The sequence below is a fragment of the Plecotus auritus genome (assembly GCF_963455305.1).
Source record: "Plecotus auritus genome assembly, chromosome: 3".
Classification (NCBI taxonomy): Eukaryota; Metazoa; Chordata; class Mammalia; order Chiroptera; family Vespertilionidae; genus Plecotus; species Plecotus auritus.
In genome coordinates, this window is record NC_137772.1 from 86,846,612 (window position 1) to 86,872,481 (window position 25,870).

Genomic DNA, 25,870 nt, shown 5'->3' on the forward strand with positions numbered 1-25,870 from the left:
ATCGATGAGAGAGAAACATCAATCAGCTGCCTCTTGCACACCCACTACTGGGGACCTGCCCGCAACCAAGGTAAGTTGCCTTGACGGGAATCGAACCTGGGACTTTTCAGTCCGCAGGATGACGCTCTATCCACTGAGCCAAACCGGTTTCGGCATAACTGACATAATCTTGGGCCACGAGACTAAACAATCACAGCACAATACAAACGACTTACTAGGAGCTACGGTGCAGGAGCCTCCCCCCAACCCCCCAATCCCGCAAGTGACCGCCGAACAACACACACCCCCCCCCCAACACCGTCCTCCCCGTCTCTCTAGGGCCCGCAGCCCCCGCGCATGCGCACACCGCCCCGCTGGAGGGGGCGGGCCCTGGCTGCCATCTTACAGCGCGCGGGAGACGCGCAGCTCCCCCCTCACCAGGGCCGGAGCTGGCGGCGTCTAGCTCCGACCTTTTTCCTTTTCCATTGCCAGACCTGCCGAGGCTGCCCAGCCCCAACTCTAGGCCAATAAACTGACCCGTCATCCGCACCGACTCTCGGCAGCGACTCGTCCCCGTGTCCACCCAACGGAACGGAGCGCCCAGCCTCCCGCCCGCCGCGATGCCGAACGTGCAGCTGCCGCCGAAGGAGAGCAACCTCTTTAAACGCATCCTGGTGAGTGGCGGGAGCCCGCGCCTTCGCGCCCTGGGCAGCCCCGATCCGGCGCGGCGAGCGGTCCGGCGGCGGCGCCTGCGAGGCCGCCTGGGTCCGCGCTCTGGTCTTTGTTTACCTCGGAGCCCGCAAGACCTGGGGACCCGCCTCCGCGGGTCGCCAGGCCGCTGCGTCCCGGGCCGCAGACCGAGGCCGCCGGGCCTCCTCCGGCGCCCTCCCTTGGCACCGACTCCCCGGGCCTCGGCACCGCGTACGGGAACTGGGCAGGGCCGCGTCGGCTGGTAGCGGCGCCCGTGCCCACCTCGGCGGAGCCTCGCGGGCGGACTCGCGACCGGTTCCTTCTGTCCTCCCGGTTGATTTCTTTTGCCAGCCTCCCCTCCGGAGGTTTTCATCCCCTGCTTTGTGTTTATTAAAGCTGGTACCTATTTAAGCCAGAGCGATCCTGTGGTAGGGTGGGGCTCGGATACAGACGGTTACGGGAAAATTAGGGTGCGCCGGGAGGCCAGGCTTTGCTGGGGGAGACTTGGCCTGTTTTTGAACTACTTAACGCCTCTGGGAAGTGAAAAGCTGGCATGAACTGCATTTCTAAAGCATAAAATCGAAACATGACTCTGCTTGTAACTTGCACAGGCTCTACCTCGAGAAAGTGTTAAAAGCTTTGTGGAATGGCTAGTTTTGCACTTGAGGGGATCATATACTTTGTTTCTGAGCAGAAACCTGAATAATGGCCCCGTAGTGTGGACCGCTGGCCGGCGAGAAGTGTGCTCCCTGTAGGTCGTGTGCCAGCGTCCCGGTGCCTTCACGGTTTTCCCGGTTCCTGTTCTTCCATAGCGGAGAGGCAGCGAGCGTGCCTTTGCTTTTCTCATATACGCTGGGGACCGCAGATTTTAAACTAATATTGTAAAGAGATAGCTTTTTTTTTTCTAGTTTGTCTTTTCATCTGAACATGAGCGTTTAGATTTTAATAGCGAATTTATTACTTAGAGCTTGTGTTATGTGACTATTAGCTATCGCTTACCTTTGCTATAAATACTAAATTTAGAATGTTTTCAGTATTACCAATGGCAGATTTCCAATTCATAGTAGCTGTTCTGTTCTAGCTAATAGAAACTTCACATTTAATCCTTACTTTTTGTTTTTCTCGTAGACTTACATTTTTCACAGTATGGAATTGGAGAAGCGAACTTTTTTTGCCCCTTTCAGGTGGATTTAGGGAATCTGAAATATATTAATGAAAAATCATCTATGACTTTTTAGTAAGATTTCAGGACATTTGGCATTTTACCTAAAAGATGACAGAACACTTACTTTCTCTATATATGGGTACTTGTAGTTCTCATCATGTTATCAGTAGAATAATGAAAAACAACTCCGTGATTTATTACACTCTACTTACAAAAAAGTTAAAGCTGCTGCTGAGTTAATTTTATCCCCAAATAAACTGGGAAATGCTAAACATTTTCTTAATCTGGGTATGTAATGTTTATTTTAAGCTTACATGAATTTAGGAGGGTGCTGCGAAGGTGAATGCTTTAATCATCTCACATTTGCAATAAATGTGGGTAAAATTTTGCTGCAACAAATTCCATGGCAAATTGGAGTCTCTATAATAAAATCATTTTTAAGTTTGATTGGTGGACCAAAGTGCTTTGTTACCAACAATAAATTTATATTAGTTATCAGTGTACATAAACACACTTATACAGATTCACCAACCAGTTTATCACATGGTCTATATGGCTTATGCCTGTCTATTTTATTCCTCCCCAAACTGGCTCTTAGCATTTTGTTGAATTTTTGAGCTCTACTCCATGCCCTCTTTTACGGATGAGGCAGTCAAACCCAGGAATAGTAAATGACTAAGTGTCTAGGGTTTTCTGGTTAGTATCAAAGTCAAAACAAGAATCTATCTTTTCTACTAAATACTAGAGGCCCGGTGCATGAAAATTCATGCACTGGAGGGGGTCCCCTCAGCCCAGCCTGCCCCTTCTCACAGTCCGGGAGCACTCAGGGGCGGGAGGCGACCGCAATCAGGGGAAGGTGACGCCCCCATCACACCTCTGCTGCTGCCATTGCCAACAACGCAAGTCTTGGCCAGCCGGGGTTACCTAAGCCTCGGGTGGCCCTGGGCCGCTGGGCAGCCACCATCGACAGCTTGCCTGCGCCTCGGGCCGGCCCTGGGTGGCTGGGCAGCAGCCATCCAAGGTTTGCCTGCGCCTTGGGCCGGCCTTGGGTGGCTGGGGGGTTGAGGGGACTGCGGAGGCAGGTGCGCGGAGCGGCTGGACCAGCGTGGGGGTGGGCCTGGCTATGCTGCGCACCTGCCGCCCCGGCAGGGCTGAGGGGACTGGGCGCCACCATCTTGTGGCTGTGGGCACTGCCATCTTTGAGGGCGTGGCAGTCAGCATATTTCCTCCTTATTGGCTGTGGGTGCCGCCTTCTTTGTGAGGACATGATGGTCAATTAGCATATTCCCTCTTTATTAGATAGGATAGGATATATTCCTTACTGAACTTATAACTTTTCTTTAACTTGAGTACTTGGGTATTGGAGATAGACTAACCCGGTTTGAATTGTGGCTCTGACTAGCTGTGAAAACTGTAACTGTGTGCCTCAGTGCCCAGCTGGTATGGCTCTGGGGATTGAGCATCGTCCCATGGACCAAGAGGTCCTGGGTTTGATTCCCCATCAGGGCACATGCCCTAGAGTGGGCTTGATTTCCAGTAGAGGGCATGCAAAAGGCAGCTGATCAATAATTCTTTCATTGATGTTTCTAACTCTCTCTCCCTCTCCCTTCCTCTCTCTGAAATCAATAAAATAAATAAATAAATAAATAAATAAACAAACAAACAAATAAATAAATGGAGATAACATGCATCTCAGAGGCTTTCCTGGCATTTTAATAAAGATTAAATGAGAACAGTGGCTGACACATAGTAAATGTTTCAGTAACTATTATTATTATTGTTGTTATTACTTTCGAGATCACTTAGTCAGAAAAAAACCCATATTTTTCTTCTTTTCCTCTTCCCCAGTAGTTTCTTCTGTTCCTTTTTTCTTCTTGTCATATGTCAGGTAAACTATAATCAAACTCAGATTATTATTATTATTATTATTATTTTTAAATATATTTTATTGATTTTTTACAGAGAGGAAGGGAGAGGGATAGAGAGTTAGAAACATCGATGAGAGAGAAACATCGATCAGTTGCCTCCTGCACACTCCCTACTGGGTATGTGCTCGCAACCAAGGTACATGCCCTTGACCGGAATCGAACCTGGGACCCTTCAGTCCGCAGGCCGACGCTCTATCCACTGAGCCAAACCGGTCAGGGCCAGATTATTATTTTTTATTTATTTTGTTAAATGAAATATTTCTACCATTGTGTTTTTTTTTTTTATTTTATTAATTTTTTTACAGAGAGGAAAGGAGAGGGATAGAGAGTTAGAAACATTGATGAGAGGGAAACATCGATCAGCTGCCTCCTGCACACCTCCTATTGGGGATTGATCCCGCAACCAAGGTACATGCCCTTGACTGGAATCAAACCTGGGACCCTTCAGTCCATGGGCTGATGCTCTATCCACAGAGCTATACCAGTTAGGGCAGATTATTTGTTTTTATTTTTACTTTAAAATATTTTTGGAATAGGTAATATATTCCCATGGTTCAAAATTCAGGTTTCTGTTCTATCCTTGTCTCCAACCATTAAGTTTCCTTCCCCAGAGACAATCAGGAAGCCTCATATAAACATTTTTTTCCTGTAAACACTTTTCTAATTCTCCCCTGCATATCCCACTCCTGCAGCAAGGATTAATCACTTCCTCCTCTTTTGCTGGTACCCTGTTTTTTTGTTTGTTTGTTTGTTTTGTCTTTTAACTTAGTAGGCTGTATTCATTGAGTAGTACTTATTGGTCTAGAACCCGAAGATGCAAGAGTGTTTAAAATAGGCAAGAGCTGCCCTGGTTGGTGTGTTCAGTGGTTAGAGTGTCGGCCCTCACACTGAAGGGTCGTGGGTTTGATTCCCAGTCAGGGTGCATAAGGGAGGCAATCAACAATTAATGTTTCATCAATAAAAACATGTTTTAAAATAAGCAAGATTACTGTTCTCAAGGAGCTTTATGGTATGGTGGGGAAGATACTAAATAACTAATCACATAAATAGGAATGTCAGGAAATGATAGTGCTGTGTAGAAAACAGAGTAATATATATAGAAAAATGTTTGTGTCGGCGGGGGGGGGGGGGGAGCTGCGAGTAAGAAAGCTCTCAGTATTAAATAGAGTGGTCAGGTAGGTGATATGTGACACTCAGACCGTAAGGAATTAGCCACAGGAAGACCTGAGGAAGAACATTTCAGGTAGAAGGAACACAAGTGCAGAGGCCCTACCATGGGGATAAGTACTAGGAAGAACACTGTAACAACCTAAGTGAGAATGTGAGTGAAAGGAGATGAGGTGTTCTCACGATCAGTGGTTGTGGAGGACAGTCACTGATTACTTAGCCTGGTTGGTGGCATCCTATATAATAAAAGCCTAGTATGCTAAGTGTCCGACCGTTTGCCATTCGACCAGTTGCTGTGATGCCCGCTGATCACCACGGGGCAGACGCTCCAACCGGTAGGTTAGCTTGCTGCTGGGGTCCAGCCGATTGGGACTGGGTGAGTTGGGCCGGACATGCCCTGGAGCCCTCCACGGACAGGCCCCGATCCTGCACCAGTGAGGTCCCTCGGCCTGGCCTGCACCCTCTTGCAATCTGGGACCCCTTGGGGTATGTCAGAGAGCCATTTTCGCACCGGTGCACAAAGGCCCCAGCTGGCAGCCGGCAGCCACTAGGGACCATACCTGTGCACAAATTCGTGCACTGGGCCTCTAGTTTAGGAATAAAGAGGTTGCTTACATTTACATTAGACTAGTAATGGAAAGACCATGATCTTTGAAGTCACACCAGAGTTTGCAATTAAGCTGAATCACTTATAAACACATTTTATGAACATTTTCCAGATCTGTAAGGTGGAAGTAATGATACCTACCTTAAGGAATTAATATGAGTTATAGCAACTTCTGTAGAGACACAAAATAGGGTTGCTCAAAAAAATAGCAGTATTTTGTGTGTGTATTTCTTGGTTCCATTTTTTAAAAATATATTTTTATTGATTTCAGAGAGGAAGGGAGAGGGACAGCGAGATAGAAACATCAATGATGAGAAAGAATCATTGACCAGCTGCCTCCTGCATGCCCCACACTGGGGATGGAGCCTGAAACCCGGGCATGTACCCTGACTGGGAATCGAACTGTGACCTCCTGGTTCATAGGTCAAGGCTCCACCACTGAACCACAATGGCTGGGCTCTTGGTTCCATTCTTGAAATAGCAAAGGTTTTTAATGCAGTTTCTAGTATTTCTCTGTGTCATCATGTATGTTTTTGCTTTTGGATTTTGAATTTTAAAAAGCTGTGGCAGTGTTGATTGACAGTTAAATTCCCTGTTTATTAAGTGTATTTTTTTCTTTATTTTCTGTAAAAGTGAAAATGCTCAAGACACTAGAACAGTTTGGTAACAAAAACATACTTCATGTTATAAGTGATATAAATTGACATAAAATCTTTCCATCAAATATGTTTTAAACCTCACTTTAGATCTTGAATTATGTAAAAGTTGTTTCATATATATTCATTTTATAAAATAATTTTTGTTCATATTTCTTTACAGAAATGTTATGAACAGAAGCAATATAAAAATGGCCTCAAGTTTTGCAAGATGATTCTTTCGAATCCAAAATTTGCTGAACATGGAGGTATTGTCTTACCTGTGAGAGATTGCTTTGGGGAAATCTAATTCTAAAATCAGACAGATAGGCTTCCTAACAGTGAAAGAAGAATACTTCCCAGATTCCATGGCCTAGTAGCTCTATAATGTATAAATATTAAACATTTTTAGTTATATCAGTCTTATTCTAGGTTACTTTACTTCTATTATGTTTAAGTCCATGTACATATACAGTCTTTACGATTAAATGAGAGGTTGTTGGTTGATCAATTTGGGAACAGTTGGAATATATACCAATATTTTTATAGATGTGATTTCATCTGTTACTTTGACTAGAACTTAAGTTTATTCTTTGATTTCCTATGTATAAAATTAGGACAATATTTGCAATACAGAAGTAGTATGAAGATATAGTCAAATGCATTTTATTCTTGGTAGATGTCTTATATATCTGCTGGCCTTTATATATAAATTTGACACTACTGATTTATCATTAGATTGTTTATCTTGAGTTGTTTTTCTAGCACTAGTATTAATAAGTTTGCATTTGCTTGTCTCATGCTTTTTCCACTGGTCACCAGTATTTGTTAAGAGAATAGATGAGGTTAGATACACAAATCATGATCCTATAGCAAAGCAAAGCTAACTGAGGTCGCTGAATATTAGACTTCGGTAATTCTTGAGCCTGTCTTATTGGGAAAATAGGCTGACCCGTCTCAGCTTTCTAATGTTGAAAACATTCTTTGAAGGAAATGGAAAGAAGTCTTCATTTCATAGAATTTTAGAAATTTAAACTTGTTTTCAGGCTTTGTCACTATGGAACCATTATCTAAGTGGAAGCTTGTAGGGAAGTTCTTTACGTATAAACTGAAAAAAGATGTTTGGTTATAGGAGCTTGGACTGTTCTATCACCATGTGTTCTGAAAACCTGAATCCACAGACATTAATTTGAAAACAGTTGTTCTTATCTAATTCCCTTGTGGATTATTTTTTTTTGGGGGGGGGGAATTATTCAGAGCGTTATTTCAATCTAAAGCATCTTTCATTAATTACTTTAAACATATTTTTGCGTTGCCACTCCTGTAGTCCAGTGTTGTATCCTTGAAATGCAAAAGGATATTAATTCACCTAATTAGGATTAGTTAGAATAAACTTGCCAAAAATGCAGTCTATTCCAGTATTGAGTAAGGTGATTTTTTTCTCTTTATTAAGGTAGATTGATTTGATTCTTGATTCGAATTGATCTCAGGTGAAGGGTGGACTGCTGTATAGATTTAACTCAACAGGATTCAGATGCCTGCTGTGTTACCTTTTCTCAGCAGAATAATCTCAACCCCCTTTAAAGAGTCTTCTAAAGAGCAGAAAGCATTTTAGCAACTCAGTCCCCTCCTAAGGAATTTCAGAAAAGGACCTGGGCTAAACTTTAAGCAAATGTTTAAAATGCAGTTTTTGGAGAGAAGTTCTTCTAACTATGGGATTAAAAAGATGAATCATATAAGCATGGCAGGTGTCAAATGTTAAAATAGCCCTAAGATAATTTGAATTTTTGTGTGTAAATAGAGCTTAAAAATATTTTTCAGAGACTTTGGCTATGAAAGGCTTAACATTGAACTGTTTAGGAAAAAAAGAAGAAGCATATGAATTTGTTCGTAAAGGACTTCGTAATGATGTCAAGAGTCATGTCTGTATCCTTTTGCAGTGGTTGAATAGTTTTAATTTCATATATGTATTTTCAATTTATTAGTGTTTTTTCCTAATTCAAAAATTCAACCCTATGTAGAAGAGAATTTAATGAACTCTATATACTAATTACTCAGCTTTAATAATTATCAACATTTTGTAGTATTAGTTTATCTGTCCCCTATGCCTCATTTATTGGAGTATTTTAAAGAGAATCGCTATACAGTATGTATGTATTTCACATGTGCTTATTGTGAGAGGAGAGTGCTGATAATTATATGTGACCTGAGCCTCATTGTTTTTCCTATACATCCATAAACTAGTGATATTTCACACCATTCCAGATAACTTACAAACCTGTATAATGTAGTAAACCTTATTATGTTCTTTAAACTTTTGTTAAGAAACTTTACAAGAAAAATTCAGAGGAAATTTGTTTTAAAACATTTCATTTAGTATTAAGTGTGATATTGGTTCTTCATCTTGTTTCATTTGCATAGGGACATAGCTATTTTCACTGATACTCAAAATTGTATTTTTCTGTGTCTAGTATCCAGCTTGTAAAAGAACAAAAATACTTTTTAAGATTGGATCATTGAAATTGGTGTTCATTTCTGTTTTGCTTATTTATATATTTATTAATAACATTTTTACATATTGTCCTGTTTCTTATGTTTTTACATTTAATTTATTTATCTATGGGCCAGTATTGAACATCAATAGTCTTAGTAGTGTTTTCACATTTTTAGCTTAGGGTTCTCTCAAAATACTAAACACTGATTTCTTTATCTCAGTGCTTACTCTCGAGCAAAGAGAGAGGGCATGCAAGTATGGTAGTGGTTTTGGCTCCAAGATATGCTAAGAATTTAATTTACAATAAATAAAAATTTAATTTTGTGGTTTTTAATATCATTGGTGAATTAACTGATGGTTACATGTTGTTTTAGAATTGATTGATTATAGACTTTTTTAAAAAGATAATTTTTGTATATATTCTGTTTCAATACATAGTAAGTGAATGTACCCAGCACCCAGCTTCAATAATTTAACAGTTGTCAATCAAGGCTGATCTCATGTTATATTTTACCACTTGCTCACTGTCCCCTTCCCTCTGATCCAGGTCATTCTGAAGTAAATCTCAGACAAAAATGCCATTTCGTTAAAGTAAGCTTTATATTACATAGATATGTAGCATAGTATTTTCTAGTACCTGTGAATGTCTGTATTTCCTTAACTTAATAGGTTGGCATGTATATGGACTCTTGCAGCGTTCTGATAAGAAATATGATGAAGCTATTAAGTGTTACCGAAATGCCCTCAAATTAGATAAAGATAATCTGCAAATTTTGAGGGATCTCTCTCTGTTGCAGATCCAAATGAGAGACCTTGAAGGTTACCGAGTAAGTACTTTAATCTTAAGTGTACACATTTTAACAGATATAATTTAAAACATGTGAATTCAGAATGAAGTGAGTGTAAGCCAAGATCATGTAGATTTGATTGTTCAATATAGTCTAGAAGGGGAAAATCACTTGGGACCTTCCTCCAGTAATAGTTGTAGAACTGTATACTTGATTATCAACAAAGGATAACTTTATTTAATGCTTTTTTTTTTTTTTTTTAAACTATCTCCTATGTACAAATGCTGTACTAGATTCTTTGTTGGTTTGACACTTACAAATTTGGTAAACAGAACGTTTATAATTTAAATCTAAATGTAGAGATTAATTAGTTTTCTTTATTATGGGTTAGTAAATATAAAATAATCTGAGAAGGATTGCCATACATCAGTCTTGCTGTAGTCCAGACCTCTTCATACTGGCATTTTCAGCTCTGCTGGACATCTCCATGTGTATACTAAATTAATTATGTCCAAAACGTAATTCTCTTGTTTTCTTATGTGAAGGAGGCCACCAACTCTTAACAGTTCTCCTTAAATAAATTCTTTCATTTACTTTTTACTTTTGCCCTTCTGCCATAAGTCCTTATACCCTATGCCTAGATTTTTTACAGAAGTTTCAAGAGTTCTGCTGAGCTTGATAGTAATCATTCTTCAAGATAGTGTGGTTTTTTTTCAGCAGTACTTAACAGCCTGGGTGTGGTGAGAGTTAACATTAGTTATATTTATGAGGCAAAGAAATTAAGAATATTGGCAAGAGAGTGGTTCCTATGAGAGATGGTGAAATAAATGAAGATAAAAGAGTTGGTGGTTAGAAGTGAAGGACACAAGGAACTAGAGTTACTGGTGGTGTCCTCTTAAGAACAAGGGTAGGAATGTCACTGAGTGAAAATGTTGGCAGCATAGGTGCTATGGCCAGAGAGTGAGATAATTTGTTTATGATTTCTGTCTGGCAAATAGGACAGTGATTTTCAACCTTTTTCATCTCATGGTACATATAAACTAATTACTAAAATTCTGTGGCACACCAAAAATATATTTTTTGCTTAATCTGACAAAAAAAAAAGGTATAATTTTGATTGATTTACAAAAAAAATAATAATAGTAATTATCTATCCTTTGTACTCCAAAGTGACTTAAAAAAAAATCAGGTGCCTATATTTGTATATAAGGATTTCTGGTACCAATAATTAACCAGTTAGATGCAACCTTATGCAGCATGACCAATAAGATACAACTCTGTTATATGACCTATATTTATGGATCAAGACAGGGCATTCACACCAATGGGCTGTTGTGTTGACTGTTGTCATTTTTCTATTTGACAATCTTAGCGATTTTCAATCTTTTTCATCTCATGGCACACATAAGCTAATTACTAAAGTTCGGTGGCACACTAAAAAATAGATTTTTTTTTGCCAATCTGACCAAAAAAATAGGTATAATTTTGATTCATTCACACCAGATGGCTATTGTGTTAGTTGTTTTCATTTGACAATCTAAGGGAAAACAGGTCAGTGCACCTGATTCCTGACTAAACAGTCAGGTATTGCATGTTTTAAAAATTCTTTTGGCACACCTTTTGAAAATCCCTGGTCTAGGATGTGGTTGTGGGAGTGGGTCCCTGAAGAAGGGTAGAGGAGATCATTAAAGATAAGGAAATCTTACATGTAAGAAGATAGGTTGTTGGATAGGTGTTCTACAGTGTTCCATTTGCCCAGGATAATGGTAGGATTTGGCAGAGAGAAGAAAACTAACCCCGACTTTAATGAAGGGTTGGAGTGACAGAAGCAATAATGAAAATAAGTAATGAGAGTGATAATAGCATCCTATCCTCTATAATAAGAGGCTAATATGCAAATTGACCTAACGGCGGAATGACTGGTTGCTATGACACTCACTGACCACCAGGGGACAGACACTCAATGCAGGAGCTGCCCTCTGGTGGTCAGTGCGCTCCCACAGGGGGCACGCCGCTCAGTCAGAAGCCAGGCTCACGGCAAGCACAGCAGTGGGCAGGAGCCTCTCCCGCCTCTGCTGCAGGCAGGTGGTAAGGAGTGAGGGGTTCTGGACAGCTAGAGCCCTGGACTGTGCGAGGGATGTCCGCCTGCCGGCTTAGGCCCGATGAGTCCTGGACTGCTAGAGGGCTCAGGATGGGCTGAGGGACCCTCCTACCCCCAGTGCACAAATGTCGTGCACTGGGCCTCTAGTAATTTTATATGCCTAAAAGGAACCAGACACTTAACACATGAAGGTAGAGGAGTGATACTAAGTTATTTTGTCAAAGATAATCTTTTTACAAAAGAAGATCTGATCTTATTACTCCTTTTGGCATTCCTTTTACCAATTCCAACAACAGAGTAAGGGAAGCTAAACACTACATTTTCAAAATTCCATTGCAGCTGGTGTTTTTCATGAGACCTGTTTCTCCAATCCGTTGTACTTGCCTAAAACTTGGAGGCAGATATGAGCGATGAACAAGTAAGGTCTGTGTAGGGAGGTTGTATTTTCTGCTAATGATGATATCTTGATTTTTCTGGGGCAGCCATAGTGGAATTTCTGGTGTTTTCTTTCTAATGTAATAGATACTGACCTGTCTTAGAGTGGCAGCAGTGGTGTTTCTGCTTGAAAAGATGTTTGAGAGTTCCATCCTGTCTCTGGAGCCTACTGTACCAGGTGTACCGGTTAATAATGCGGATTTTTTTCAATAGATGGAGTTACACATATATTGATATACTAGAGGCCCGGTGCACGAAATTTGTGCACGGGAAGGGGGGCGTGTCCCTCAGCCCAGCCGGCACCCTCTCCAATCTGGGACCCCTTGAGGGATGTCCGACCACCCCTTTAGGCCCGATCCCGGTGGTGGGATCGGGCCTAAACGGGTGGTCGGACATCCCTCTCACAATCCAGGACTGCTGGTTCCCAACCGCTTGCCTGCCTCTGCCTGATTGCCCCTAACCGCCTCTGTCTGCCAGCCTGATAATCCCCTAACCACTCCCCTGCCAGCCTAATCCATGCCTAAATGCTCCCTGGCTGGCCTGATTGCCCCTAACTGCCCTCCCCTGGCAGTCTGGTCGCCCCTAACTGTCCTCCCCTGCAGGCCTGTTTGCCCCCAACTGTCCTCCCCTGCAGGCCTGGTCACCCCGAACTGCCCTACTCTGCTGGCCTGATCCCTCCTAACTGCCCTCCCTGCTGTCCCGATTGCCCACAACTGCCCTCCCCTGCAGGCCTGGTCCCCCCCAACTGCCCTTCCCTGCCGGCCTGGTCCCCCCCAACTGCCCTCCCCTGTAGGCCTGGTCCCCCCCATCTCCCCTCCCCTGCAGGTCTGGGTCCCCCCCAACTGTCCTCCACTGCAGGCCTGGTCCCCTCCCCCTCCAACTGCCCTCACCTACAGGCCTGGTCCCCCCACAACTGCTCTCCCCTGCAGGCCTGGTCCCCCCAACTGCCCTCCCCTGCAAGCCTGGTCCCCCCTAATTGCCCTTCCCTGCCAGCCTGGTTCCCCCCAACTGCCCTCCTCTGCAGGCCTGGTCACTCCCAACTGCCCACAGCTGCCCTCCCCTGTCAGCCATCTTGCCCCGGCCTGCAGCCCACAGTTGTTCACAGCCATGAGGTCACCGACCAGCAGGAAGGGGTAGGTCAGCATGCTCACTGCGATCCCCATCACAAATTTGGTGTAGCTGCGGATGGCCGGGGCCTGGCTGAACTGGGAACCTGGATTCTGGTCATTTCCCAGCCCCCCTGGGGAGTCACTCACGCTGTCATCCACCAGGTAGGCATTGATGAAGTGGGCCAGCAGGTTACAGCCCCACAAGAAAACCACATCTCCCAGGAGGTGAGGGATTAAGCCAACGAAGAATCCCAGCAGCCCATCTTCTTTGAAAATCTTCCCAATGGAGCTCAGCACGCTGCTGTACATGGCCTCCCGTCCCACAAACTGAATCATGCAGCGCATTGAGATGACATTTAGGGGGTGGGCCAGCATGCGGGACACGCACTGCATCATCATCTCGTAGGAGGTCTCCTTCACCACCTTCCTCAGAGGTCTTCATGTCGTCCTTGTTGGACACCTGCTCAATCTCATCCGGAGGGAAAACCTTCATGCTGCCCCGGGTCACGGTAGAGAGGGCGTTGGACATCAGTTGGGGGCTTAGGCCTCGGAACAGCCCGATCTTCCCATCCACTTGCACAATGTACTGGCAGATAGAGGACCTTCCTCCCCAGCACATTGGTCCCAATGGTGGGGGGCATCGGCTCATGGCCCACCTGGATGAGTAGTTTCACGTAGAACAGCGGGTGGCTGAGCACCGTCACGCCTGTGCCCAGTGCCACGAAAAGGGCCTCGGTGGTCGCGGCGTTGTCCCCAGAGCCCAACCCCTGGAGCCGCCGTCCAACCTGCAGGCGGAGGGCTGCGCCGCAGGCCGAGGGTGGCGCGGGTGTGCGCGGTGCGCGGGCGGCGGGCCTCCACCCCCGCCGCCGCTCCGCGCGCTCCAGCTCCAGCTCCCGCCATCCCTGCGGCACTGCTGCGAGCCTTGGGCCTAAATGCTTTAAAAGTGATGGTTTTGATGTGAAAGACAAAGAACATCCAGGTCAATTTGAACCATGCTTTGATCGTAAAATGACCAGAATGGGCCAGAAGACATGGCAAAATAATTTTGCTTCATGATAACGCACTATCACACACTTCAAAACCAGTTAAAGACACGTTAAAAGATCTTGCCTAGGAAGTATTAACCCACTTGCCGTATTCACCAGACCTTGCTCCTTCAGATTACCACTTGTTCCGATCGATGCACATGCACTGTCTGAGCAGCACTTCAAAATGTACAAAGAAGTGGAAAATTTGGTGTCTGACTGTTTGCCTCAAAACAAGAAAAGTTCTATTGGGCCTGTATCCACAAATTACCTGATAGATGGGGGAAATGTGTAGCTAGAGATGGACATTACTTTGAATAAAGCACTTTTGATGTTTCTCTTGAAATTACTGTGTTTTCTTTGATTACAAAATCCACCATTATTAACTGGTACACCTGGTAATGTAAATCCATTGTAATTTCATATAATAATTTTATAAACAGCAAAATTTAGTTCAGTAAAAAACTATCTCATTCTCTCAATTACCAATAGAAATTCTACTATATGAAGGTAATTTTATAAGTTAGCCCAAAAGCATGAGCCCCAGGGCCGGCTTTTTAGTGACAGCCTTACAATGAGCATTATGGGGTATTTTACAACTTCAATAATTTAGATAAGGCACACAGAAAGTATTTTATTGTGGAACTTATTTGTTAATTGAATACATTAAAAAAGAATTAAAGGTATTGAATTGTTTTCTGAAAACTGATGAACAGAAATACTTTACAGAAAGTTTAAAAAGTTAAAAAGAAGATTTTATTTATTTATTTGTGTATTTATTTATTTATTTAAAGGAGACAAGGTATCAGCTTCTTCAGTTGCGCCCAACACAGCGTGCTTCCTGGATTGGATATGCTATTGCATACCATTTGCTGAAAGATTATGACATGGCACTAAAACTATTGGAAGAATTTAGACAAACTCAGCAAGTAAGTTTATTTTAACATTTTTTCCTACCTTCATAAATAAAATAGTTAACTTCTAGATTGCCCCAACCCCCATATGTGAGTTAAAGTTTTGTGGCCTATGGAAAAATGGGAAAACTGACAAGTTAAAACAGAATTTATTGGTGCAACCATGATGGAAAACAGTATGGAGGTCCCTCAAAAAATTAAAAATGTAATTGCCTTATGACCTAGCAATTCCACTTCTGGAAATGTAATGGAAGAAACCTGATGCACTAATTCGAAAGGATATATGCACCCCTATGTTCATTGCAGCATTATTTAAATAGCCAAGATTTGGAAGCAGACCAGGTGCCCATCAATAGATGAGTGGATGAAGAAGCTGTGGTATATTTACACAATGGAATACTACTGAGTTGTAAAAAAGAAGGAAATCTTACCTTTTGCCACAGCATGGATGGACCTAGAGGGTATAGTAAACCCTCGATTTTGTATACCTCGATTTAACGGACTTCGGATTTATTGGACAAAATTTCTGGGCCATATGTCATACGTGAAAATTAACACCCTGTTAAATTTAAAATTTTATTTATGTATTTATTTTTATTTATTTTGTTAATCCTCTCACCTGAGGATTTTTTTTTATTGATTTTTAGAGAGCGTGGAAGGGGAGAGGGGAGAGAGAAGCATCAATGTGAGAGCTACACATCAGTTGGTTGCTTCCACACACACCCCCAACTGGTGCAGGGATCGAGCCTGTACCTGAGGTTAAGCCCTTAACCCGGAATGGAACACAGGACCCTTTAATCCAAGGGCTGATGCTCTAACCACAGAGCAATACTGACCAGGGCTTAAAATGCTTTTAACCAAGATTTACTTATAAGTAAATTAACAGGTTGTTGTTTTGTTACTAATTCACTGTTATTTTTAACAAATTTTAGCAAATAGGCCATGTGTTGGAAAAAACACTGTAGTAATTTTGCTGATATAAATATATCTACAAGTATAGTCTACATAATTAAATCCAAGAGTCACCCCTCATAAACTATGTTTAGCAAATAATTAAGGCATGATCACACGGCATTACTCAGGGTAATTGATTTGGTTGTCAAATGGGGAGACTTTCTGTAGCATTTTTTTTAACTCTTTTTTACACACACACACACACATTATTTCAGAGAGGAAAGGAGAGGGAGAGAGAGGTAGAAACATTAATGATGAGAGAGAATCATTGATTGGCTGCCCTACTGGGACTGGAGACCGCAGCCTGGGTATGTGCTCTTAACCAGAATCGAACCCAAGACCCTTCAGTCTGCAGGCTGATGCTCTATCCTCTGAGCCAAACCGGTTAGGGCTTATTATGTTCTTATTAGCCATTAATATTTCTTCTTTGATGAAATATCCAGATTTTGTGCCCATTTTTTAATTGGGTTATTTGTCTTACAACTGAGTTTTAAGAGTTCTTTATATATTCTTAATACAAGTTCCTTATCAGATATATTATTTGCAAATATTTTTTCCCAACCTGTAGCTTGTATTTTCATGTTATTAGTGGTGTCTTCTGAAGAAGAAAAATTTTATAATTTTGATGAAGTCTAATTTATTAATTTTTTTCTTTTATACATAAAGTCACCAAGAATTTCTCCTATTCTAAGATTTCTTTTATAGTTTTAGTGCTCACATTTAGGTGTGCGATCCATTTTGAGTTAATTTTTGTGTATGGTATGAATTATGAATCTAAGGTCTTTTCTTGCATACTTAATTTAATTGTCCCACTATTATTTGTGAGAAGACTACTCTTTCTTCATTGAATTGCCTTGGCACCTTTGTAGAAAGTCAGTTGACCAAAATATACTAACTTATTTTTGGACCTTTTATTCTGTTCCACTGATCTGTATGGGTATCCTTGTGCCGGCGCCACACTGCATTGATTATTGTAGCTTTGTAGTAAGTTTGAGATGTGAAACACATGTTCTCCTACTTTGTTCTTTTTCAAATCATTTGGCCACGTAGGGTTCTTTTTATTTCCATTTGAATTTTAGGATTAGCTTATAAATTTTTGCAAAAGGCTTGCTGTGAGTTTGGTAGGGATTGCATTGAATTTATAGGTCAATTTGCAATTGCCATCAAAACATTGAGTATTGTAGTCCATTACTGTGGAGTGTACTATCTCACCATTTATTTAGGTCTATCTGTAATTTCTCAGCATATTTTGTAGTCTTCAGTATATAGATCTTATTTCTTTTTTAAAAAATTTATTTCAGAGAGGAAGGGAAAGGGAGAGAGAGATAGAAACATCAAGGATGAGAGAGAATCATTGATCAACTGCCTCCTGCATGCCCCTTTAGGGGATGGAGCCCGAAACCCTGGCATGTGCCATGACCAGAAATCAAACCGTGACCTCCTGGTTCATAGGTCGATGCTCAACCACTGAGCCCTACCCATGGGCGTCTAGATCTTGTTTCTTAAATTTATTCCTAAATATCTTGTTCGTTTTGATGCTATTGTGAGTGAAATTATTTTAATTTAATTTTCAGGTTGTTGCTACAATATAGAGATGTAATTGATTCTGTATATTGATTTTGTTTTCTGTCACTTTGCCTAACTCCTTGATGAGTTCTCTTAGGTTTTTTAATGTAGATTCCTTAGGATTTTAACCATTTTTATACTTTTTTGGGTGCATAGGACCTGTTCACTTTGCTCTATACCAGAGTTCCATCCCTTTATTTTAAAGGATGTATTAATCTTTGCTATTAATTACTCCTTCTATTTATAATTGTTCATGGGTTGCTTTTTAAGTCTGTGTGAATTGCTTTCCCGAGAAAGCAGTGAAATTAAAGATCTGAAATTGCTTTATGTAATTATATAAATATGATAATTTGGTCCTTTCTTTTTTTAGGTTCCTCTCAACAAAATTGACTATGAATACAGTGAACTGATATTATACCAGAATCAAGTGATGCGAGAAGCAGATCTATTTCAGGAATCTTTAGAACATATAGAAACATATGAGAAACAAATATGTGATAAACTTTCGGTGGAAGAAATTAAAGGTTAGTTGGCCTGCCTTTTCTTTTTAATTGAAGAAAAGAACTAAAACTGTATACTTTATTCTGTCTTAACACTTAAATAAGACTTATCATGTATTAGGCAATATTCTAAACACTTACTATGATGTAGTTGTTATATTCACTTTAGAGATGGGGGACTGAGGAACAGAGAATTAAGTGACTTGCCCAAAGTCACACAGCTAGGTAAGCTGGTTGTAGTGCTGTATATGAGGCCAAGAAGTTTGACTCCAGATTTAATTTTCTTAAGCAGAACATTATACTACCTTTATATTTTACCCCTCCATATCTGTATATCTATATCTATCTGTATCTATTTATGTATAGTAAAATATAATGACAATAATAATTGATACTGGGATTATCAAGAAGTCAAGTATCATTATGGGCTAATTTTGAAGGAAGGGTCCTGATAGTTTCTTAAAAAGGTTCATCAAAGGGTTAGCCACATTTTTTCTTAACAAAGCTTTGTTCATCAGTTACTCATTCCATAAGCAATACTGTATTAAATAGAATGTCCAACTCAACTAATTAGTTTAAAACTAAAGTTAGTATAGTTGCAGGACTTTTAAAACTTAATAAAAACTAACATTTATTTACTTTTCCTGTGTTTTAGGGCATGGTAATTGCTTAAACTGCTTTATTTCACTTAAATTTTTAGCACCTCTAACATGGGTACTATTTACTTTCTCCATTTTATAGCTGAGGAAACTAAGGCTTAGAGATATTAAGGACTTGCCCAGAGTCACCCCAACTTTTAGGTTCTAGAGTTAATTTCTTTTCTTTCTTTCCCTTTTTTTTGGTTAATCCTCACTCGAGGATATTTTTCCATTAATTTTTAGGGAGAGTGGAAGAGAGAGGGAAAGACAGAGAAAAACATCGATGTGAGAGAAACACATCAATTGGTTGCCTCCTGCATGCACCTTGACCAGGGCCTAGGCCAGGGAGAAGCCTGCAACCAAGGTATGTGCCCTTGACCGGAATTGAACTTGGGACCCTTTGGTCCGCAGGCCTACACTCTATCCACTGAGCTAAACTGGCTAGGGAGGTAGAGTTAATTTCTAAACACATCTTTTGACTTCAGAGCCCTTATTCTAAAAAGTTTTTTTAAATAGACTTTACTTTTAGAATAGTTGTAGTTGCACAGCAAAATCAAGTTGAAGGTACAGAGATTTTCCCATATACTATATTTCCCTACTCATGCATAGTCTCCTCCACTATCAATATCCCCCACCAGAGTGGTATATTTATTATAATTTTTTTAAGTACATTTTAACTTTTAAAAAAATATGTATATATTTATTGATTTCAGAGAGGAAGGGAGAGGGAGCAAGAGGAGAGATAGAAACCTCAATGTGAGAGAGAATCATTGATGGCTGACTCCTGCACGCTCCCTACTGGGGATCGAGCCCACAACCTGGACATGTGCCCTTGACTGGAATTGAACCCGGGATCCTTCAGTCCGTAGGCTGACGCTCTATCCACTGAGTCAAACCAGCTAAGGCTATGTATTACAATTAATGAACCTACATTAACACATCATTACCACCCGAAGTCTATAAAGTTTACATTCCTGTTAGTTCTTGGTGTTGTACACCTTCTCCGTTTTGACAAATGTAGCCACCATTATAGTATCATACAGAGTACTAGTTTCACTGGCCTAAAAATTCACTGTGCTCTCCCTGTTCATTTCCCCTTGTCCCCAACCCTGGCAACCACTGATCCTTTTACTGTCTCCATAGTTATGCCTTTTCCAGAATGTCATGTATTTGGAATTATACAGTATGTCTTTTGAGATTGACTTTTTTTCACTTAGTAATATGCATTTAAGTTTTCTTAATGTCTTTTCATGAGCCCTTACTTTTAACTGCTATACTTGACACATGTTAGTATATAGCAACTGACTGACTCAGTTTTTATTGTAAATAGCACTAATATCAATATTGACTACAATGCTATTTTTCAAACTATTGGTAAAATGTGGCTAAATAATATTCTGGTTTCTTTCTTATTCTATTACCTGTAATTGATGGGAGAAAATAAAAGGCAATTATTCTTATGTTCTGATGTATTGCTATTTCCTGATTAAATCTTAACTCTCAGGTTGCTTTTTCTGTTTCTCTGTCTTTGTCTTATAGCATTACCAGGGAATGCAGGGATTAAAAAGTAAATATGCTATAGTATGGTCAGTTCTGGTTTAAAAAATTTGCAAATGGCAGCATATATTGGTAATGTGGGTCATTTAGGGGCCATCAATTTGAATATAAAGCCGATATTCTGTACTACTTATGTTATTTTTATTTTTTTCAATGAAGTTTGCAGGCCCAGAGACTTTGATATTTATACATTTACTAGAGGCCTGGTGCACAAAATTTGTGCACTGTTGGGGGGGGGGGGTTGTCCCAGGCCTCTTGCAGTCCTGGAGCCCTTAGGGGATGGCTGACTGACGACTTAGGCTGCTCCCCATCCTCAGCGCTGCGATGGAGACTGGAGAGGCTCCCACCACTGCCACTGGGCTCACCAGTGAGCCCAGCTCAGGGCTTCTGGCTAAGCAGTGCTCCCCCTGCAGGAGCACGCTGACCACCAGGGGGCAGCTCTTGGCATTGAGCCACTGCCCACTGGTGGTCAGGGCAAGTCATAGCCACCAGTCGTTCTGCAGCTAGGCCGATTTGCATATGAGCCTTTTATTATATAGGATGTCTTTTGTATCCATTAGTATATTAAGATAATTTTAAGAACTGTTCAAGTTAGAGATTTTTACTTTAAAAAATGCAAGTATACTTATTGTCCTGTGTATTCCTCTAGTAATAACCTTTACCTTATAGTAGTAGCAGATAATAAAATGTTTGGACTTGAAGAATTGTGTAAACAGGGTAAAAATTAGACTGACCAGAAGTTAATTCTGGAGTAATGGGGCATGTTTATAGTTTTAAGTAGCAAATGTTTATATGTATTCACTTTGTGCCAAGCATTGTGCTAAACCATTTTAAGTTAATTATTACCTTTGATTATCACAGAAGTGGATTAAGGTAGTTGGTATTTCAGAGGTAATGAAATGGACATTGGAAGTTTGTAACTTGTTCAGAGCTAGAAATTGGTAAAATTAGTAATTAAATTATACGTAGTTAGTTTTACTATACCCTCTCAGTTTTAACAAATATATTATAACATGCAGCTTGAATAATATATAACATATATAAATAGTAAAATAATCCTATATTATAAAAAGGTAATATGCAAATTGACTGTCACACCATCACAAGGTGGTGGTGTCCGGGGCTGGGGCGGAGCCGGCTGCTCCATGTGCTTACCGCCAGAGTCCCGTCAGCCCTGCCGGGGGGGTGGCAAGCACACAGAGCAGCCGGGCCCGCCCCCAAGCAGGGCCAGCCCAAGGCGCAGGCAAGCCTCGAATGGCGGCTGCCCAGCCGCCCAGGGCCGGCCTGAGGCTTAGGTAACCAGGGCCGGCCGAGGCTTGCGCTGCCGGCAGTTATACCAGCAGACGTGATGGGGGCGTCGCCTTCCCCTGATCGCCGGGTTACCTCCTGCACCTGAGGGTTCCCTGACTTGACTTTGAGAGGGGGCAGGCCGGGCTGAGGGACCCCCCACTTCAGTGCATGAATTTTTATGCACCAGGCCTCTAGTTGTATATAATAACCACTGTTATATGCTGCCTTCTCTAAGATGATGAAAGCTGAAATAGTATGACCTGAAGACATTTCAGAGGATTATTTGTTTGAAATAGATTATTTGGGGAATGGGAAATTTTAGGGATGGGAAGTTGAGATATATTCTTTTTGAGACTCTCCCGTTTATCTTAGACTAGGTGTGCTTTCTATTATGTTTGAGAAGTTTAGATCTTCATTCCCCATGCTCACTTTCAACTTGTGTGGCTTCATGAAAGCCACATGAAAATTGAACCTTGTAGGTGTCCCACATAACATGGTTTGTGTGGTTTCTTGCTTGAAGGGGGTTTAGTGTTATTGTTTTATGAGTTAATTCAAATTTTAGTGACCTGGAAAGGAAATGAAGAGGATCAAATGGAGAATTGCTTAATATATGAATTTATCAGGAGAAGTACATTTAAATCATGCGGTAGGAAGGTAGGGATATTTCATTAAAATTATTTAACAATCTATAATAATAAAAGCATAATATGGTAATTAGATCAGACATCCTTCCAGATGACCTTCCAGACGAATTCAAGGCTACAAGGGAAGCCTGGGTCCAGGGTGTCTGCTGGCGGCCGGAGGGAATCCTGGGTTCCAGGTGCCAGAGGGAAGCCGGTGCCAGCCGCTGGGAGAAGAAAGGCCTATTCTTGCATGAATTTGGTGCATCGGGCCTTTAGTATATATAAAAGCCTAAGCAACCAGTCAACTGAACGACCAGTTGACTGGTCGCTATGATGCACACTGACCACCACGGGGCAGAAGCTCAATTCAAGAGCTGTCCCATGGTGGTCAGTGTGCTCCCACAGCCATCCTCCTGTGGCCCCTCCCCCTGCCAGCCAACCTCCTATGGCCCCGATCGGCCCCAATTGCAGGCCAGGAGAAGGGACCCCATCCATGCACGAATTAGTGCACCAGGCCTCTAGTGTTAGTATAGTAGAATGTGTAAATGAAGGTCCATTTCTGAAGGGAAGCTGTAAATTAATCTTTGTTTAGTTATATAAACTGCAATATGCACCAGAGGGAGGCACATATAGTTCTGTCTTCCATAAATATCTACTACACTAATAATGTTTAGTGATATCTCCGGGATCAGAAAGGTATTTAATGTTTAAGTTAAATGATTGTGATTTTAAACTTAATTTTAGGGGAAATGCTGTTGAAATTGGGAAGATTAAAAGAAGCCAGTGAAGTATTCAAAAACTTGATTGATCGAAATGCGGAAAATTGGTGTTATTATGAAGGCTTGGAAAAAGCTCTGCAACTTAGTATGTACTGATTTTTCTTTTCTACCTTCTTTTAACTATTGTTTGAAGTATAATAAAATTTAAAATTGTAATAATATTTGAAGACATTTATTTCTTGCCCTAGAATTCATTTTTCCACGTAGGAAAATTATTGGAGTGAAAATGAATTAAAATATTTATACTTAAGTGAGAAATGTGTATAGGTAATGATAATGTTACCTATTTAGACTAGAGAAATGGGAAAAACAATGAGTGTTCTCTTTTTGGGAAGTGTCGTAATCCTATCTAATAAAGAGGGAATATGCTAATTGACCATCACACCCTCACAAAGATGGAGGCGCCCACAGCCAATAAGGAGGGAATATGCTAATTGACTGCCATGCCCTCAAACATGGCGGTGCTCACAGCCACAAGATGGCAGCGTCCAGTCTCCTCAGCCCTGCTGAAGCACCTGCCTCCGGAGTCCCCCAGTCCCTTCAGCCCCCCAGCTGCCCAGGGCCAGCCCAAGGCGCAGGTAAGCCTCAGATGGCGGCTGCCCAGCCGCCCAGGGCTGCCCGAGGCTCAGGTAACCAGGACCGGCTGAGGCTTGTGCTGCCGGCAGTGGCAGCAGCAGATGTGTGATGGGTGCATCGCCTTCCCCTGATCGCCGGGTCGCCTCCCACCCCTGAGGGCTCCTGGACTGTGAGAGGGGGCAGGCCAGGCTGAGGGACTCACCCTCCAGTGCATGAATTTTCATGCACCAGGCCTCTAGTTATTTAATATTTTTAAAGAATTGAAGGTCTATTATACTCAATCTCTAAATAAGAATTGGGCTAAAGAAACTTTATTGGGAGTATATGGTATATAACATTGGCATAAAAATTGTTCTGTGAATTTCAAACTAGGTTAATTTGTGTGGAATAAAATGTTATACATCTTTTGAAAATATATAACCTTGACCCTTTTCAGAAATCTAGGGTCATTGTTCAAATTTTCCCTAATATTTTCATAATTAAATGTTGTTAGCAATTAACATTTCTAAAATCCTGTTATTTATGGGTAAATATATGACTGAAATAATTATGAAATATGACTCAGGGATGTTGAAAGCAGAATTTTAAATTTAATAAGTAAATAGGCAGCTACCCATATTCATTTATAGTAGTACTAGAGGCCCGGTGGACGAAAATTCATGCTCTGCGGGGCGGGGGGTCCCTCAGCCCGGCCTGCCCCCTCTCATAGTCTGGGAGCCCTCAGGGGATGTCCTACTGACAGCTTAGGCCTGCTCCCTAAGCCACAGTTTGGCCTCCCTCTGTGGAAGGCAACTGGGGAAGGCGCCACCCCCATCACCCCGCCGCTGCTGCTGCCTCTGGCTTCCCTCTGCGGGAGGCGACAGGGCCAATCAGGGGAAGGCGCCTCCCCCATCACCCCGCTGCTGCTGCCACTGCTGGCTGCCATGGCTGCCAGCTCTTGGCCCTCGCAGCTGCTGCGGCTTTGTCCGGAAGATGTTCGGTCTAATTAGCATATTACCCTTTTATTAGTATAGATGAACCATGAGAAAAGTTTATTTGTTATGTCCTAATCGTTGTTTTAAATTAATTCAGGTTTTTTGCTTGTATTTAAAATTTAATGTCACAATTACTGAAGTATTCTTAAATGTTTCTAAGAAAATGATGGAAATTTAAATATTGATTAGATCAAGCTGGTGTTTTTTTTGTGTTTTTTTTTTAAATAGGACAGAAGTCATGTCTGAAAGTTGGAAATGTGAGATAACTATGATTTTCCTTTAAACTACCAGTTACTGACATGTAGTTAATAATACAGATTATTTAAAACTACAGATTAGTTACATGTTTTAGTAAAATGAATATGATGTATTCTGTATGTCAGAATCCATACTTAATCTAAAATGTCTTCATTATAAAACTAATTGCATTACTTTATCTTTTTAGGTTCCTTAGGACCTTTTCTCCCCCATGGTAAGTTCTGGAGCTCCAACTTGTGACTTGAAATAGGGCATTGAAATGGTTCAGTTTTGTCTTAATGATATTTTAACTATATTTATAACACTTTATCTGGGGTAGTGGAAAAAATTTTTTTATACTTACAACTTAAAAATGTCATTTTCTAACATTAGACCTACCTATAAGAACTGCTTTTTAAAAATACAAACAAAGAAACAAAAGCCCGCAATAGCCTTCATGTGAATTTTAGTGGAGGGTGCTTGATATTTCATGAAGTCTCCAATTGTTAACAGAATCTAAAAATTATTTTTCACATATCCCAGTTCCAAAAATCCAGCCACATTGGAGCTCCAAAACATATTATTGGGGGAAGGAAGCATCTTAAACAAAAGCAAACAAATATAGTGTTTATAATCATGATTGTGAACACTGCATTTATTATGAAAATACTTTGATTACTAGCACTAAGAGTTATTCTTAAAATAATTGTATTTCTGTGGACTGAATTAAATTCCCCTTAAATCTTATAGTTTAAAAAGAGGTTTGTTGGCTTTTTCTGAAAATTCTGCTGTCAGTTGGCTTATTGCTTATGTAAAATAATGCATACAATCCACCTTTGTAAATTATGCAGGATATTGTTTTAGAATAACAAACCACATACAGATTATAACCTGCAAATTGTTGTTGCAAAGTATCATATAGATTATATTAGATGTATAGCTTCTGTTTAGTACTATAAAATTAGGTGATCTTGGGAGGGAAGATACAACTTTCTATTAGAAGTATATTTTATATCATTGTATTTGGGAGAAATGATAATACTACTTTAAATAACCTGTACTAATGGGGTTCTTTATGATGGAGTTTCATTGAACATTTTAAGTGTCAAGGCTGCTTTAGAAATTTAGTTTATCTTTTC

At 41.0% G+C, this 25,870-nt stretch overlaps 1 protein-coding gene and 1 pseudogene across 4 annotated transcripts in view; one reads left to right on the forward strand and one right to left on the reverse strand.

Moving 5' to 3' along the window:
* The first annotated feature begins 355 nt into the window (after positions 1–355).
* The window catches only part of NAA16 (N-alpha-acetyltransferase 16, NatA auxiliary subunit), an 85,726-nt gene continuing 60,211 nt past the window's right edge, over positions 356–25,870 (forward strand). The window contains exons 1-8 of one of the 3 annotated variants that reach the window (XM_080659385.1): positions 359–653; positions 6,356–6,440; positions 7,993–8,097; positions 9,335–9,492; positions 14,918–15,052; positions 17,928–18,081; positions 22,910–23,029; positions 24,940–24,966. In XM_080659385.1, the coding sequence (XP_080515511.1) occupies positions 600–653; positions 6,356–6,440; positions 7,993–8,097; positions 9,335–9,492; positions 14,918–15,052; positions 17,928–18,081; positions 22,910–23,029; positions 24,940–24,966 (838 nt within the window). In that variant the 5' untranslated portion in view covers positions 359–599. Of the gene's footprint in view, positions 654–6,355; positions 6,441–7,992; positions 8,098–9,334; positions 9,493–14,917; positions 15,053–17,927; positions 18,082–22,909; positions 23,030–24,939; positions 24,967–25,870 lie in introns of all 3 variants that reach the window. The other 2 variants (XR_013960091.1, XM_080659386.1) reach the window with 2 other exon arrangements.
* On the reverse strand, positions 11,089–14,073 carry LOC308243278 (mitochondrial carrier homolog 1-like; annotated as a pseudogene). Its single transcript has 2 exons — positions 13,066–14,073; positions 11,089–11,115 (listed from the first exon to the last, which is right to left on the reverse strand). The product of its transcript is annotated as a mitochondrial carrier homolog 1-like (transcript).